We start from the raw sequence: 17392 nt of genomic DNA, 5'->3' as shown, positions 1-17392 counted from the left end.
CAGAACGGCTCTCCTACGTAAATTGTCCGATTCGAACTAGGGGACTCTCCATCGTCTTTGCTGCGAGCCTGCTCCCCTTAACTCTCACTCCATGGTCTTTTCCGGTGAAATGAGCCAACCAGCCGTGCTTGCCACATCCTTTTCACTGACAGTAAAATATCCAATGTTCTCGATGCGCTCTCAAAAACATTACCAAGCTCAGCCAACGCCTGGCAGCAAACATCCAGATGCGCAGTTACCTGAGTTCTATCATGGTTCTCCAGCTCTGATACAGCGGCGTAGACCAAGATCAGGGCTGCCGTAAATGCCATATGGACAAACAAGACATTCGCACGACGCAGAGAGAAGCGAAGTTTATAGCCTCCAATCAGCTTAGCAATGTCGATGGCAGAATTTACGCACATGCTCCGTGCATGCTCATGTCCTGCACCAACTCGGGGATAGGGCTGAATATAGCTTTTGGCAACAAAGGGGCGGTGAAGAATCATGATGCAAAAGGCATGTTGCATACTGTTGATGAGCGGTCAGATGATATCCAGCGAGATGTTCTCATGATGAACTTACTGCAGGATCAGAGTATGCGGAAGATAGACACCGGCACCCAAATCATCCGCATTCAGTGCCAGTTCCGGTGGTAAGGTTGATTTCCACATGTTCAGCTCGTGGAAGGTGTTTTGAGCCAAAGACTGCAGTTCAATCTTGCTGACATCCGTCCTGCAGTACCTAAGTTCTGTTAGTCTACATTGGAATCCCAAGGCTATGCCAGTCTCACATCTTGTATCCAAGCTCCGACATGATCTCGTACAACGAAACCCATCTGCCCGCGATGAGTTCCTGGGTATCCGGCCACCTTTGTTGGTTTGCAACCGGAGTCCCGTACGGTGTCCAAAAGGTGTTAGAATGTGTAACAGAGTCTTCAGAAGGCCGCTTTAGAGTAACGTTCTCGAGTGTATTATGAAACGGTCTGCCGAGATAGAAACCCCACATCCGATCCGTGGCAAAGGTTCCCCAGAAGGTCACGTTTCGAACACGGGCTTCAATATCTGACATCCTACCACTTGCGACGTATGGTGTCGGATCAATGTGGAGTCCTAGGTCAAAGGCAAGCCTCATAGCCATACCTAAATAAGCCGGTACCCGTCAGTTGAATGAACCAAGACATAATAATCACCAGACATACCGCTATACAACCAACCTCGTGTATCACGGGTAGCTCCTCCTTCATGGGTGCTTAAAATAGCAAGGGCCTGAATAGTGCTAAGTCGAGGCTTGTCCAACTGCGAGTCTAGAAGACTCTTTGCCCGATTAGCGAAGAAATCACTCAACGGAGTCGGAAGTTCTGGATGTTTGCAACGCTCAAACGATGCGCCAACAGCGCACCTATAAACTATTAGCAATGATCGGAAACTTTGCTGAGGAAGAATATCTTACATTGCATTCACAAGAAACTCGCAATAGAGTCCATCCTCCCTGGGGCTTAACAGAAATTCGTTACGAGCAGTCTGAAAAGCCTCCTGATCAACCACGCGAAGACTCGGGTTTTGCCACGTAAAGTACAGAGTGATAAGGTGGTTGATGAGCTGTTCATCAACTGCATGACCCACACCTGCAGTATCGAGTATGGCTTGAAAACCTTTTCGGCGACTAAAGTCAGGAAAGTCATGCCCAAAATCACCGTGGACCAAATGAAGATTAGACGTGGCGCCGTAGAATCTCCATTCCCCATTGGAATTCAGCAACAATGTCCCCAGGCGCTCGGAAAACTGGTGAGAGACTTCTGCTGTATCCTCCTCCTCTGCGTGGTCTTCATCGTTCTCTTGGAGAGGAGCTACAGTCGAGAGATCTGAACTACCATAGTCATCCTGGAGTGTTGTAGGATTCTCACCGCCCAAGGAGATTGGCAGAGGACCAGCTAGCTGATCTCCAATATCTGCGGACAGAGACGGCAGGGTGGACATGTACCATATAAAATCTGCATCAATGCTCGTGTCCATGGGTAATTGATGCGTTGATGATGTGGTGCAACCAACTCTAGCCTGATCTGTCATGTCTCCAGACAGTGTCATCGGTGTTTTGATCGTTTCTGTCGAGATAGAGGCGTCAGACTGGGTATTTTCCGTACCATCGCCTTCGAATGTTGAGGTCTGAGTGAGATTCCTATCCAAGGACATGGCTTGGCTCAACTCAGGCATCTCAGGAGCGACATCATTCACAGTAATCGGCACAGAATCTCCATATGACTCTGTGAGATATTCCAACATGGAACTGTCATCCAAAATAGGTGCAGGGATCTCAATTTGTCGTTGACGGAGGCATACTTCTAATTGAGAGACGCGGCGCGAGAACACTTCAACAGCGCGCCGCAATGGGATCCTAGGTCAAAGGTCAGGTCGACTCTTGAGAGGCGTGCAGTTCACGAACCTTCGCTTGTCCATGCGAGCATTGTAGGAACAGTCGCGGTTCTTGCTGCTACAAATGCCACAAATGGGCCGCTTCCCATCGCACTGTAGCAGGTGTAATGTGAGCTGAGGTTGGGGTCGTTGAGGACTTGATGCTGATGCTATCACTCACCTTGATCTTACTCTCCCTGCATCGTGCGCAGGCCGTTGTGATGTGACGGCGGCTCGTTGCTTGGGAACTTTCAACATCTGACATGATCAAAACCATGAAAGGGCGAAGGGATCTTGAGAATGAAGGTGGAGAAGGGAGCTGGGGAGGAGATGCATTGGTTTAGTCTTCCCCGCATTCGTCTTTGATTTGAGATTTGCAACGTTAAGACACTAAGACATTATTGGTTAGGTACAGGTCGCTTTAGAATGTGGGGTTTCGTAGGTCCTTTTCACGGTTACTCTTTTACCCTCAGAACCGTCATTACAATCATTATGTTGTATGCTCGGAAACCTGAGATCAATGTCTTTTTCGCTACCGTTTTGTTATTATTTCTCATCCACTAATGAAACCACCGTGCACATAAGTACAAACATCACGTGAGCAAACGTGAAAGAATGCCCTTGGTTAGAAGGAGTATCTGAAAAACACTGGTCCCCCCACTCGGAATCTATTTCCCGACACTCGCGCAGCTGTCATTTGCTTGTGAATGTGCATTTGTCTGATCACCCTACCAACTGAGCTAGGACTATTATACAAGCACTTGTCAATTTTGTTACCGCAAGGTCGATCTAACCAATAAACCTTTTGTGTTGCGTGGTATCACGTTTGAGATTTACATCTACTATACACACGAATTGCAGCATTGGAACTGATCAGATACATTCGAAATAGTTGTGTTGTATTACAGGCGCTGAGTTAAAAGACCTTGGATGGCCATGGATGCACCACAGTCGTTGAAGCTTATAAAATGCTGACGAAAAGTGTTCAAGTAGAGCAGGAGGTAATCAATATTCTCCAACCATTTTGCTCGAGTAGAAGACATTTTAATTGCTAACCTCTTTCACCTACTTCCTGGCGCTGTTGTTGCTCCTATCATCCACATGAACGGCCTGTGGACCCTTTTCAGCACGAGCTTCCTCCGCATCAAAAGCAACGCCTCTCTCAAACAGGTTATCAATCTCCTCTAGTGATAACTTGGCAGTCTCAACATAGAATAACTGGACAACAACAACAAAAGCGGCATTCAAGACCGCATAGATCAAGTAATACCTCCACTGGATATTGCTGATCCCAACTGGTGTCACTAGTACCACGACGTAGTTGCTGATCCAGTTGGTCGCTGTTGCGATTCCGGCTCCAGCAATACGCATCTGCTGAGTGTTGACCTCTGCTGGGTACAACCATGGAACAGCAATCCAAGATAGTCCAAAGGTCGTGTAGTACCCAAAGATGAAAGCTACGGCGACTGCTTGCCATTGTTTAGTGTTAATACCCAGACCAGTAGACACCAGAGCAAAGCAGAGAGCCTGTACAGCTGCGCCATAGACCATCATCTTCTTTCTTCCCAACGACTCGATGTAGAGGGCCCCAACAAAGGTTGAGCACAGCAAGTTGATGGCGTTGCAGGCGCCGAGGATGAGAGAAAGATTTCGGTTAACCCCGAGCGATGCAAACACAACAGGCAGATAGTAGTTGATGATGTTAATGCCCCCAAATTGCTGCATGAATTGGGTTCCAGCACCTAGCAGCATACGTCGAGTCGTTTGAAGACGGTCATTCTTGAGAAGGGACTTGAAGCGAAATCTGGGCATCTCGGCCTCATGGCGTAGATTGCTCATCATCAAGTCATATAGCTCCTTTGTTTCGTCTTCCGGTCTGTTCGATCCGCCAAGCCTCTTCAAGATTGTGTACGCCTCTTCGTTGCGGCCCCGCATAGCAAGCCATCGTGGTGAATCAGGGAGCCAAGGTAGGAACATGACGGTGAGAACAGCGAAGAAACACTGGAAAGCGATAGGAAATCTCCACGAGACAGGGTTGGCGGCGATATGAGACATACCGTAGTTGAGCCATTGGGCCATGACGTTGCCAACTTGGTTGAGTCCTAACTGCAGAACCATGAACCGTCCACGGTGACGAGGATCTGCAGTCTCGGATTGCCAGACAGGAATTGCAGTCGTGTTCATTCCATTTCCAATACCAGCGACGAAACGTCCAATGATCATAACAGGGACGTGGAATGCAGCAGTCTGCATGACAGCGCCAACTATCAGAATGGCACATCCCCATGCGATGGTCATTTTGCGACCCACCCTGTCCCCGAACCACATGGCAAATATAGCTCCAGAAAAGCAGCCAAGATCATAAGTCGCAGTGATCTGGCCTTGGAGAGTCGGATCGGGATCGTTGAAGGTCTTGATGAAGCTTTCGTTGCCGAGAAAGGCGCCGAACACACCTTGGTCGTAGCCGAATAGTGCGAAACCCGCCCCTGAGGCAAATGTGATCATGGTCATCAAAGCATGACCTTGGAGGTTTTCGAGAAACATTTCGCTAGTTGTGTAGAGTCCGGATTTTGGTAGAAGTAGATCTTTGCTTGAGATGTCTGGAGTAAGATTGTGGCCAGAGAGATGATGTATCGTATCCTTTCTCTTTATATATAAACGATATACCCGGCTCATTCGCTGCCTAAGCTCACTACATTATGAGCATAGTACAAGACAACGTAGAGATAGAAGGGTTTCAATTTCCGATGTTCAGGGATTCCGATTGTTAAGGGTTTGTTTGACCCCATGGGGAATTCCGGGGTACCCAGGTCTACAGTAAAACAGGCCTTGTGAGAGGCCTACAGGCGCTCATTACAGAGTCAGAGCAAGGGCCTAGACCACGAGGGGCGTCAGAGCGACTAATCTCCTAGAGCGCAAGGACCTCCAAGCCAGTCACGATGAGGGGTCCGAGCCAATTAAAATGCGCAAAATTAAGGGTACATAATTCCTTACCTCAATTATATGATTATAGAAGTCCCAACAATATTGGTTGTTACAAATCGCAACACTTGCATAATTTGCAGCCGCACCGAGTCTGCTTGCGAAGCTTCCTTTTGTTGCCGTCAGTCTCCTTCAGGGAGCTTCTTTTCTGACCCTTTGCCCTTACTTGACCTTGCTGAGAGCCGTTACAAGCGATGCAGTCTGATTTTATCTTGCGGTTGACATGATTGGTCTGACGATTGATGTGTTTACGCTGTAAATCAGGCTCTCTCAGATCACATTCGTCTCCAGCCCGGTAGAGCTTCCTTGCCTGGCTTTCTTGACCATACGTATTGAATAATTCGTTATAGATGCACTCTTGCCACTCCCTATGAGTCGTATATCTCTTCCAATTTGGCTGTGTACCATATAATCGAATAATATAGCTATTGACAATGCTCATCATATATCAACTCAATCAATCAATCAAATTGTCGAATTCTTCCTTTTAACTAAATTAATTTATATATTATATAATTATCTAATATTAAGGCAAAAATTCTAATCTTCCTAGACCACTTCCCTATACCAGATAGTTGCAGATAGTAATCTACTTTTTAATAATAATAGGTTAGCCCTAAAACTAAGTATTTACTATTATATTTTAGTATATAACCCTATTACTTATATATAATCTAAAACGCGTTTCCTAACTATATTATACTATTAAAATAGCCCTTTTATATATATATATAATTTTCTTTTTAATTTTATTAATAAAATATTAAATTTACTACTCTCCTTATTACTAGCTAGCTTTTTACTAGTAATATTAATGCCTTGCCTTATACCTCCTTACTTTATTTTCTTATAATTATCTTAGCTAAAGATAGTTATTAAGCTATTAGAAAAGGCAGTTATTATAGCTTTACCTCCTAACCTAATTATTAAAGATTTACTTAAAATTACTTAAAAGAACTATTACTTTATTTAAGAGGATTTATTAGCTTAAAAAGGTATAAAGGGCAGGAAAAGCTAAATAAAGTTATATAGGACCTTCCTTACTAAATTAAATTATTATAATTAATTAATGAGTTATATTTAATATTATAATTAATATACTATAAAAGGCATAATAAAGTTCTTTTTAATATAAGCTATATCTTTTATACTAAATTATTTCTAAAAGTATATATTTATTTACTTTAATATTATTTATAAAATACTTAATAGCTAACTAACTTATATAAAGCTTAATAAATTACCTTAATTAGCTAATTTAATAAGCTAATTCTTAATAATAAAAGTATTATTAATATATATTTTAATATAATTATTAAAAGGTATTAGCTTAAATAAAGTATTATATTAAAAGTAAAAATAAAAATTATATAAAAACTAAATATTAGGTTTATAATTAATAGTAATATATTATTTACTATCTTTAAATATAACTTTCTTTAAAAGATTTTTAATTATTTTAAAAGTAATTTAATAATTTAAATAATATAAAGTAATAGCTTTATTATTAAAAAGATATAATAACTATTTAAAGTAAAATAAAATATTATTAAAGTAAAGCTTTATAATATATTAATAATAATATATATTAGCTTTAATTTCTAAATATTATTAAATTACTTTATAATTATAATTATATTTATATATTTTATTAATTAACTAAGGTATTAATAGTTTTATTTTCTAGCTTTATATTATTAATTTAGTATTTATAATAATAAAAACCTTATAAGTTTTCTAGTTAATATTAATTATAAATAGGAAATTAAAAGGCAAGTTAGGTATACTATCTGTAATAATATGGCGGCAAATAATACTTATTTATATTATATATATATAAAGCTCGATCTATTAATGAGGCCTGTTAATATAAAGGCCTGCCATATGCGATGTTATGGGCACACGCTCAATCTTGTCGCGCGCGGCCTTATTGAGCAGGACCTGGATTATTAGCGCATAAAGGGCCCTATTTGTAAGCTCTGCAATATTGTTAAGTTTATCTGTCCGTTGCCGCAGCAGAGTGAACAGTTTAAGCAAATAGCCTAGGAGCAGGGTTATAAGGGATATTAGCTCTGTAAGGAATCTATTATTATGACCCCCGCGCCTATGTCACGTGGCCCCCACAGTTTCCACTAATTATACTAGGATTACTTCTCTCTATAATAATCCTCTTCTATTAAATTACTTAAATTATAATGCTTTAAGGATAGATTACCTTAGATTACTAATAATCCTATAAGATTTAACCTTAGGATTATACTTATTTCTTACTAAGCTATATAGCTACCTTTAGTATATAGATTATATTCCTTAATACCTTTATAAAACTTAGCTTACTAGCTATTAATAAGACTTCTTTACCTAAATATGCCTAATTGTTATAACCCTAGTAGTTCTATTATATATACCTTACATTTTCTACCAATTACTACAATCCCCGCTAAAGACAATTAGCGCTAAGACTCTATAATTAAAGCTAATCTATTATAATTAGTACTAATCTGCTTAGATTACTACTAATTCCTTAATAACCTTACTAATTACTTAAGAATACCTTTAGTATATAAATTATATTTATTAGCACTTTTATAAAATTTAGCTTACTAGCTATTAATAAGACTTTTTTACTTAAATATACCTAACCTGCTTTATTTACTATTAAGAAATATAATATTTTATAACTACTTAATATAATACCTTATAACTCTATAAATATTAAACCTAATATAGACTAGTTTACCTATTTAAAACCTATTTTATTATATATTAATAGCTTTTATTTAAAATATACTATATTAATAACTAAGTAATATTATATTATTAAGATATCTAGTAATACTAGCCTAGTACCTCCTTATACTAAAGTACTACCTAGTATTACTAAGATAATAGCTAAAGTTTAATAGCTTTATAATACTATCTATACCCTGCAGGCTTAAATAAATATATATCCTGCTATAACTGCTAATAAAGGAAGTAATAAATAAGACCTTAGAGAGGCACTTAAGCCCCCTAAGCTAGAACCTTTTAGAGGCTAAGCTGCAGATATAATCCTATTCCTAACCTAAATAAAGGCTTATTTCTGCCTCTATAAGAATAAGCTAAATACCCTTATAAAGAAACTCCTATATACTATAAGCTTAATTTAAGAAAATATAAAGGATTAGCTTAAACCTATTTTAAGAGACTTCCTTAAGAATAAAGAAAAAGCATAAGACTAAGATACCTAGAATATCTTTAGAAACTAGGATAATTTTAAATAAGCTCTTAAAAACAATTTTAAAATAATTAAGAAAGAATAATAAGCCGCAGCAGAACTACTTATACTTAAGTAATATAAGTTTTATATAGCCTACTCTGCCAAATTTAGACAGCTTGCATTTAAGACTAAGTAGGATAATAAAGCCTTAATAGAAATCTATTATAAAGAACTAAAGGAAAAAGTTAAGGATAAATTATACCTAGCTAATAAACCTAAAGAAGGTCTAACTATATATATTATTATAGTAATTAAAATTAATAAATAATAATATAAATACAGAAAAGAGAGAGCTAACTATAAATAAGGTAATAACTTTAATTTATATTACCTTAACTAGTAATAAAATAATAATAACTAAGGTAACTCTTAAAACTAAGAATAGCAATAAGGTAACTAGTAAAATAATACCTTATATAAAATATAATTAGGACTTATAATACTTAAAGCTATTTAGCTAAGTAATAATAATAATAATTAAAGGCAAGATATATCTAAATATAAGTACTATAACTATAACTAGTTTAAATATATAGTATAATAATACCTAAAACTTAAAAAACTAAGGGACCTAAATTAAGGTAAGTAGGCCTTAAGACTAATTAAATAATAAGACCTGCAAATAGCTAGGTAAACTAAGATATTAAGAATACTTAAAAGTAGTTATAATACTACTAGCTTAAAGAAAATAAAGAAACCAGAATAGCACCCTTACCTAAATAGTTTAATTAAGAAACTATAAGACCTATTTCCTACCTATAAGGAAGCTAATATAAAAAACCCACTAGCTAGAAATAAGGAAATTAAGAATTAGATCTAAAGGGAAAAGAATGCCTATAAGAGAGCTAATAATCTAGGATATCTTACCAAGCTAGCGCAATATAATAAAAATAAGAAAGAAAAGCTTTATAATAACCGAAACTATAGGGAATAATAAAACACTTAATAAAGGGAACTCTAGAGAATTAAAAAACTTAGAAAACTATAAGTCTTAAGAATAATAAGACAGGGAAAAGCAATTACCCCTAATACAGATAAACAAGCTTAAATATCTAAATAGATAAATAATATCCTTATAGAGATAATTATTTAATAAGATAAAATAACTATTATAATAAATATAAAAAAAGGATATATTATAAAATATAAAATGCCCAAATTTGCTAAAACTAAATTATAGAAAAAAGAAAAAGCCTTTAATAAGGAATAAGAGGTAAAGGCTAAAGTTTATACTTATTACTACTAATACTCTTAAAGCTTAGAATATAAAGAAGGAGCAGTATAAATAACTATATAATACCTTTATAAAGAAAATAAATACCTTAAGCTTAAGTAAAAATAACCCTATAAACCACTATTTAATAAAGCAAGAAGTAGAATATAAACCTTACCTAAAGAATAATATATATAAGGAGCTAGAGAATATAGAAATATTAATATACTTAAACTTTTAAATATTAAAGCCTATTATACTAAAGATATTATAAACCCCTTATATAAAGAGGAAAAATTTAATAAATAAAATAATATTTAAACATTTCTTATAAATAAATAACATAAGGAGATATTATAATTATCCTATAAATACTATTAATATAAAGAATATAAGTAAGAGAAACTTAATAATAATTATTTTCTAGTAATAATTCCTAGTATGCCTAATAATAAACTATACCTAAGAAAGGAAATAAAAGATATTTAATATATATATAATATAAAAACTTAAAAGTAATAGAATTATAATTTAATATAATTTACTATTAATAGACTTATAAAGTAAACTAACTTTATAAAGGAATTTAATAATTATAAAGACTTATTAAAGAAGCTAAAAAAGAATTTAAAGAAATTATAAATAGAAAATTTAATTACCTAAAAAAGGATTAATAGAATTAAGTTAAATAATAATAATATAACTTAAGAAAGAATTTTCGCTTTATTTAACTAAATAGAAGTTATTAAAATTAAAGAAAAATACTAAAAATAGAAAAACAAATACTAAGAAAAAATAAGCTAAAGATAATATAGCTACTAATAGATAACTTAGTAAATAATAATATAAGTTTAGATACTACTAAAGAAATATAATACTAATAAGAAGCAATAACTTTACCTAACTATACCCTATTAATATAAGAATAATATATAAATAAATAAGATACAGAACTAAAAACATTTTTAATAGTAATTAGCTAATAACAAGTTTATAAATAACTGCCTTAATAAAGAAGGGTATAATAATAATAACTATAAGTAGATATATTAAGATATATTAGGAAAAGTTATATACTATCTATAATAGAGTATTAAATAAGCAAAAAGTAAGGATAAGAATAACTTAAATTACTAAATGCTTTAGGGTTATATAAGGACCTAATACTAAAATGCCTAATACTAAAAGTTTAAATTAAGGGAAAATAGCTAAATATATAAATTAACTATAAAGCTAAATGAAATTTTATTAACCTAGAAATATTATATAGCTAAAACTACTATAAAGAAAGAATAAGAACCCTACCTATTACTTAATGCAGAAGATAACTCTTTAATTATAATAATAGAATTATAAATTAAGAGATTAATTACCTTAAGGTCTTTATTTAAGGAAAAATTAAGGAATAGACTTTAATATACTTCCCTTAAATAAGGAAGTTAATATCCTCCTTAATATAATTAGCTATAAAAGAAAAACCTATATATTAACTAGAGACTAGCTAAGTTACCTTTTTAGTAATACTAATAGTAATAATAAAATAATTATAATAAATAATAAGAGATCTTAAACCCTAACTAAAGAAGATAGTATAGGCAAGCATAAAGTAAAGAATTTACTACCTTAATAAGAGTATAATATAAGTATATAAAAGGCAAGAAATAATAAAACTACTAGATTTAAGTCTCCTTAAAACTTAACTATATAACCTAAATAAATAATTAAAATATAAAAAGAACTTAAGAAAAAGGAATAGCAAGATAGACTTAAGAATATTTAAAAAATACTATATTTATAAGAAACTATTTAAAGAAAACTTAAAACAAAGGTACTACAGTATAGCTACTAGACTATAAAATATAGCTTAAAACAGATAACTTGCTATTTTAAAAGATTTATAACCTTAATAAAAAGGAACTTATTACCTTAAGAAAATACCTAGATATAAAACTAATAAAAGGGAATATTAAGATATCTAACTTATTAGTAGATTCTAGTAATATTTATCTTAAAGAAAAATAAAAAACTATAACTTATTATAGACTATAAGAGGTTAAATGCCCTTATAATTAAAGATAGACCCTACTTTACTTATTATAAAACTTAAGGACTACCTATAAGGCAAATAAATCTTTACTACTCTAGACCTTAAGGGAGCTTATAACCTAATCTATATTAAAGAAGGAGATAAATAGAAAATAGTATTTAAAACTAAATTTAGACTCTTTAAATATTTAGTAATGCCATTTAGACTTACTAATATACCTATAATATTTTAGCAGATAATTAATAATATACTTTAATAATACTTAAATATCTTTATAATATACTATTTAGATAATATCTTAATCTTCTTAAATAATAAAGAAAAATATAAAAACATATCTATAAGGTTTTAAAAGCCTTATAAAAGGCTAACTTACTAATTAAACTAGAAAAAAGTTACTTTTATATAAAAGAAATAGACTTCTTAAGATATACTATTATACTAGTAAAATTAAAATAAAATAAAAGAAAATCTTAATAATAATAAATTAGCCCTTATTAATAATAGTTAAAGAAATATAAAGCTTCTTAAGATTTGCTAACTACTACTAAAGATTTATTAAAGACTTTAATAAAATTATAAACCTACTTATAAAACTTATAAAGAAAGATAGGAAATTTATATAAAAATAAAATATATAAGCAGTATTTAAAGCACTATAATAAGCCATCTTTAGTAAACCTATACTAATTATATTTAACCCTAATAAGGAAATAAAACTAGAGACTAACTTATTAGATTTTACTTTAGGAAGATAAATTAGATAATAAGATAAAAAAGAAAGCTTTACCTAATCGCGTTTTACTCCTATAAATTACATAAGGCAGAACTAAATTACCCTATCTATAATAAAGAATTCCTAATAATTATTAACTACTTTAAGGAGTTTAGATACTACCTTATAGGAAGTATATATTAAATTAAAGTCTATATTAATTATTAAAACATTTTATACTTTGCTATAATATAAGAACTTAACTAATAATAACTATACTATACTAAATACTTATATAAATTTAACTTTATAATTATTTATTATAAGGGTTTAAATAATAAATAAGCTAATACTATTAGTTAATGCCTAGATTATAATACTAATATAATAAAAGTAAAAAAATAACTCCTAAAAAAGAATAATAAAGGAAAATACTAATTTATATAATAAGCAGAAACCCTAAGACTTATAAATAACTATAAACCTATAAATTAAGAAAAATAAATAAATAAAATCTAAAATAATACTATAAATATAACCTTTAAGATCCTATTAGAAGCAGAGCCAAAATGCCTACCTATAATAACAAACTATAAGTACCTAAATAATTTAGGGAAAAACTAATATAGGAAATATATAAATATCCCCTATATAGCTACTAAGGCATTAAGAAAACCCTAAAGCGCATCTAAACGTATTATAATTAAGAAGGAATTAGAAAAACAGTAAAGAAGGTTATTAAATAATATAACTTATATATAAAAACTAAAGCATAATAACATAAACCTTACAGCCTACTATAACTACTAGAAGTAGCAAAAAGACTATAAAGCTCGATTATAATAATAAGCTACCCTTATTAAAGAACCCTTAACTAGAATCTTTTATAATAGTATCTTAATTATAGTTAATTAACTTACCAAATTCTCTTACTATATACCCTATAAAGAAGATATAGATATAGAGCAACTTTTATATATCTTTTATAATAAGATAATTAGAGAATATAAACTACCCTATAAAATCTTAATAGATAGAGGAATAATATTTATAAGTAAATTTTAGCAGGCATTAATATTATATATAGGACTAAACTACTAACTCTTAATAGCATTTAGACTACAAATAGACAGATAAACTAAATAAATAAACTAAATACTAGAATAATACTTATAATACTATATTAATTATAAATAAAACAATTAGGTAGAAAAGTTACTAAGCGCCTAACTTGCCTATAATATAGCATATAACAAAAGCATAAAAATAACACCTTTAGTAGTAAACTTTAGATTTACCCTAGACCTATACTACATAGCGCAAGAACTAAAAACAGTTAACCTAGCTGCTATAATTAAGAGCAAAGACCTAAAAGCTCTATATAAGGAATTAAGGAAAAAATTAAAATTTATTAAAAAACAAATAAAAAAATACTATAATATAAAAAGGATTAAGAGACTAACCTTCTTAAAGGGAGATATAATTTACTTAGCCATAAAAAACATTATAATAAAACAACTAAGCTACAAACTAGACTATAAGTATATCAGACTATATAAAGTTAAAAGAAAAATCTCAGAAAATAATTATAAACTAGACCTACTACTAAAAGTTAGGCTCTATCTAATCTTTTACATTTCACTACTTAAATCAGCAGCTAACATAATATAGGTTAAGACCGGCAATAAACTAGAAGAAATTAAAAGACTAGAAGTCTATAAAGCAGAAGCAATTAGGAAGATATAACTAGAAAACAGAAAACGCAAGTATTTAGTTAAATAGAAAAACTACCTAGAAAGTGAAAATACATAAGAACCCACCAAACACCTTACTAATACCTAGCGACTTCTAAAGAACTTCTACCTTCGAAAAAGGAAGGATTAAGGAAGCTCAGATCTAAAATATCAGAATACACCAACAAATTAACATCCTCAACAACCAACTACTCTTAAAAAACTTCAGCCTGCTCAGCACGCTCTAGAGCCTTAAGGGAGTCCAACCTACAACAAGTCATTTTAGCACCCTTCTTAGTTAAATCACACTTACGCTTCCTGCAAGACTCCAACTCGGATAAAGACTCGTCTAGATTACGCTAAGCCCAATAAAGGACTTCACAACAACGCAATAACAACTCCTCTGCCTTAGCTTCGCGCTAGTCCAAACACTTAGCTTTAGTTATAATGCAAGTAACTATTAAAATTAGCAAAAGAAACCCCAAGATAAGGGAAATATGCCTCACGAGAATTTAATAAAGTACCTATCACATCACAAGGACGACCTAAACGAACATACAGGCCACATTTCTTTTTGCCCTTAACTATTTTACAGACAGCACCACGCTTTTCGCAACGAGAATAAGGCATGACTTCGAAACTAAATTAGTCAATACTATTAGTAGCTTTATAACGCCTAATTATAGAAGGAGGAAGAGACTTCTCGGAAGTATCTACACTTAGGTCAGCGAAACGACGCAACATAATAGAGGATAAAAGGTTTAGGTTAACACATACCAACAAACACAGGGAGATAAACAGGTATGCAGGTCTTAAAGACAAGACCTAACAAAAGGGAGAGATCATATTACAACCCTAGCAGTTACATTATATATACCTTACAAATTTCACCCAATTACCTATCTGCTTACTTATACCAGTATAAGCATAACTGCACTTATGCCTAGCATTATAAGCCTGGCCTAAAGGCTTAATTATAAATAAGTAAGCTTCCTTTCTAAACTTACTCTTATTATAATAAACCTCTTAGTATATAGACTATATTTATTAGTACTTTTATAGATTCTGGCTTAACTAGCTATTAATAAGACTTCTTTACCTAAATATGCCTAACCTGCTTTATTTACTATTAAAAGATATAATACTTTATAATTACTTAATATAACGCCCTATAACTTTATAAATATTAAACTTAATATAGACTAGTTTACCTATTTAAAACCCATTCCGTTACACCACCTTATATAGCTTTTTATTTAAGTCTTTAAGATATTATCTATTAATATTAAAAATAGCTATATTAATTAAAAAGTATTTTATATATTAAAAATATATAAGTAAGAAAGTTTTATATTTAAGAATTACTAGCTTAATATTATTATAATCCTCTTAAGTAATATTTTATTATATTTATTATTATTACTTTATCTTATAACTTAATTTAATTTATTACTAACTAGCTAAGCTAGGTTTAGTTTATTAACTAGCTTTTATAGTTTTTTCTTAAATATTAAAATTTTTATTTCTTAATTTAACTTCTTTCCCCTTTTTTCCCCTTTACTTTTCCCTCTTTATCTTATAATTACTTTTATTTTTTATAATAAAAGTTTTATATTTTTAATTTAATTAATTAAACCTTGCTTTTTAACTTTTTAAATTATATTAAGTATATAGTATTATTACTAGCTAATATAATACTATTAGTAAAGGCCTATTATTATAATAATATATTTATATTCTTTTTTAATTAATTAGCTAGGCCTTTTAATATCTTTTTTTAATATTTTATAAATTAAATAAAGTAACTATCTTATATAATACTTTTAATTAATACTTAATAATTAAAAATAATAAAATTAATTTATTATATTAAGTATAATTTATTAATATAAGGTATATATTTACTTATAATTTTATAATAATAAAGGTTAAAATATAAGCTTTAAATCCTTATATTATAAATATTATTAATAGTAATTAGTTAAGTAATTATATATTTATTAATTACCTTAATTAAATAATTATAACTAGGTTAACTATTATTAATAATAATTATATAATAATATATCTTAAATAATAATACTTATAGTTTTAGGCTTATTTTCTTATAAAGCTTTATAATTATTATAATAGTAATAATTATTTTAAGAAGTTAATAAAGAGAGAATTTAATTTATTATTAATAAGGGAAATATCTTCTTTATATTTATAGATTAAGGCTACTTATTTATTTAGATTTTAAGGTTTAAGGTACTAGCTATATAATTTATTACCTTAATATTAAGGTTATTATATTTTTTTAATATAGTATATAATGCCTTATATTATATTTATATTTAAAAATACATACTATTATTATATTACTTTATATATAGCTATAGTATTACTTCTCTTTTAATTATAATCTTAATAGTTATATAAATTTTATAAATTTTCTATAAGTAAATAATAACTTATATTTTATTTTTATTTTTATTATAAGCTATTTAATAAGACTTATATTTAAACTTATTACTTATATATAAGTATTAACTTTTTATTATAAGTTATTATAAGTATATAAATTATATTTATTAGTACTTTTATAAGTTCTATTATATTAACTATTAATATAACTCTTTTTTTTAATTTAGCCTAATATATATTAAATTTACTATTAAGAGATATAATACTTTAATAATACTTAATATATACCTTATATAATTTACTAATAATAAACCTAATATAACTTAATTATTTATAATTATAACTTAATTATTATATGTTATAATTACTTAACTTATGTTTTAACCTAAGAGGGATAATTATCTAAAGGAAAGAATAATATTAGTTATAAGTTAAATTAATATATACTATAATTTATAATATATTATTATCTAAATCTAAGGTAGCTAAGGAACGAATTATACTATCCTACCTAGGCTAAAGAGAAGCCGGCTTTATTACTAGTATTACGACCTTAGCAGTTACATCACATATACCCTATAAAAAACTCCACCTTAGTAACTAACCAGATAAGGACTAATAAGTATAAGAATAACAGCGCTCCAGGA

The 17392-nt window shown here is 30.6% G+C and overlaps 2 protein-coding genes across 2 annotated transcripts; both read right to left on the bottom strand.

Moving 5' to 3' along the window:
- Nucleotides 1-77: 77 nt before the first annotated feature.
- BKA55DRAFT_529939 (fungal-specific transcription factor domain-containing protein) lies at nt 78-2655 on the bottom strand (the record flags this gene model as incomplete). Its single annotated transcript, XM_046189107.1, has 7 exons — nt 78-510; nt 565-723; nt 773-1121; nt 1181-1380; nt 1432-2373; nt 2422-2504; nt 2572-2655. 7 exons carry the CDS (start codon nt 2653-2655, stop codon nt 78-80), a joined length of 2250 nt encoding a protein of 749 aa, XP_046041215.1.
- Nucleotides 2656-3455: 800 nt separating this feature from the next.
- Nucleotides 3456-4934, bottom strand: BKA55DRAFT_529979 (general substrate transporter; the record flags this gene model as incomplete). The annotated part of the gene is made up of 1 exon (XM_046189111.1): nt 3456-4934. One exon carries the CDS (start codon nt 4932-4934, stop codon nt 3456-3458), a length of 1479 nt encoding a protein of 492 aa, XP_046041214.1.
- Between the last annotated feature and the right edge of the window lie 12458 nt (nt 4935-17392).

This window comes from Fusarium redolens, assembly GCF_020744475.1.
Source record: "Fusarium redolens strain MPI-CAGE-AT-0023 chromosome Unknown BKA55scaffold_34, whole genome shotgun sequence".
In the NCBI taxonomy this organism is placed as follows: Eukaryota; Fungi; Ascomycota; class Sordariomycetes; order Hypocreales; family Nectriaceae; genus Fusarium; species Fusarium redolens.
Note: the sequence above shows the minus strand (reverse complement) of the source record. Positions and strands in the feature narration are given on the sequence as shown.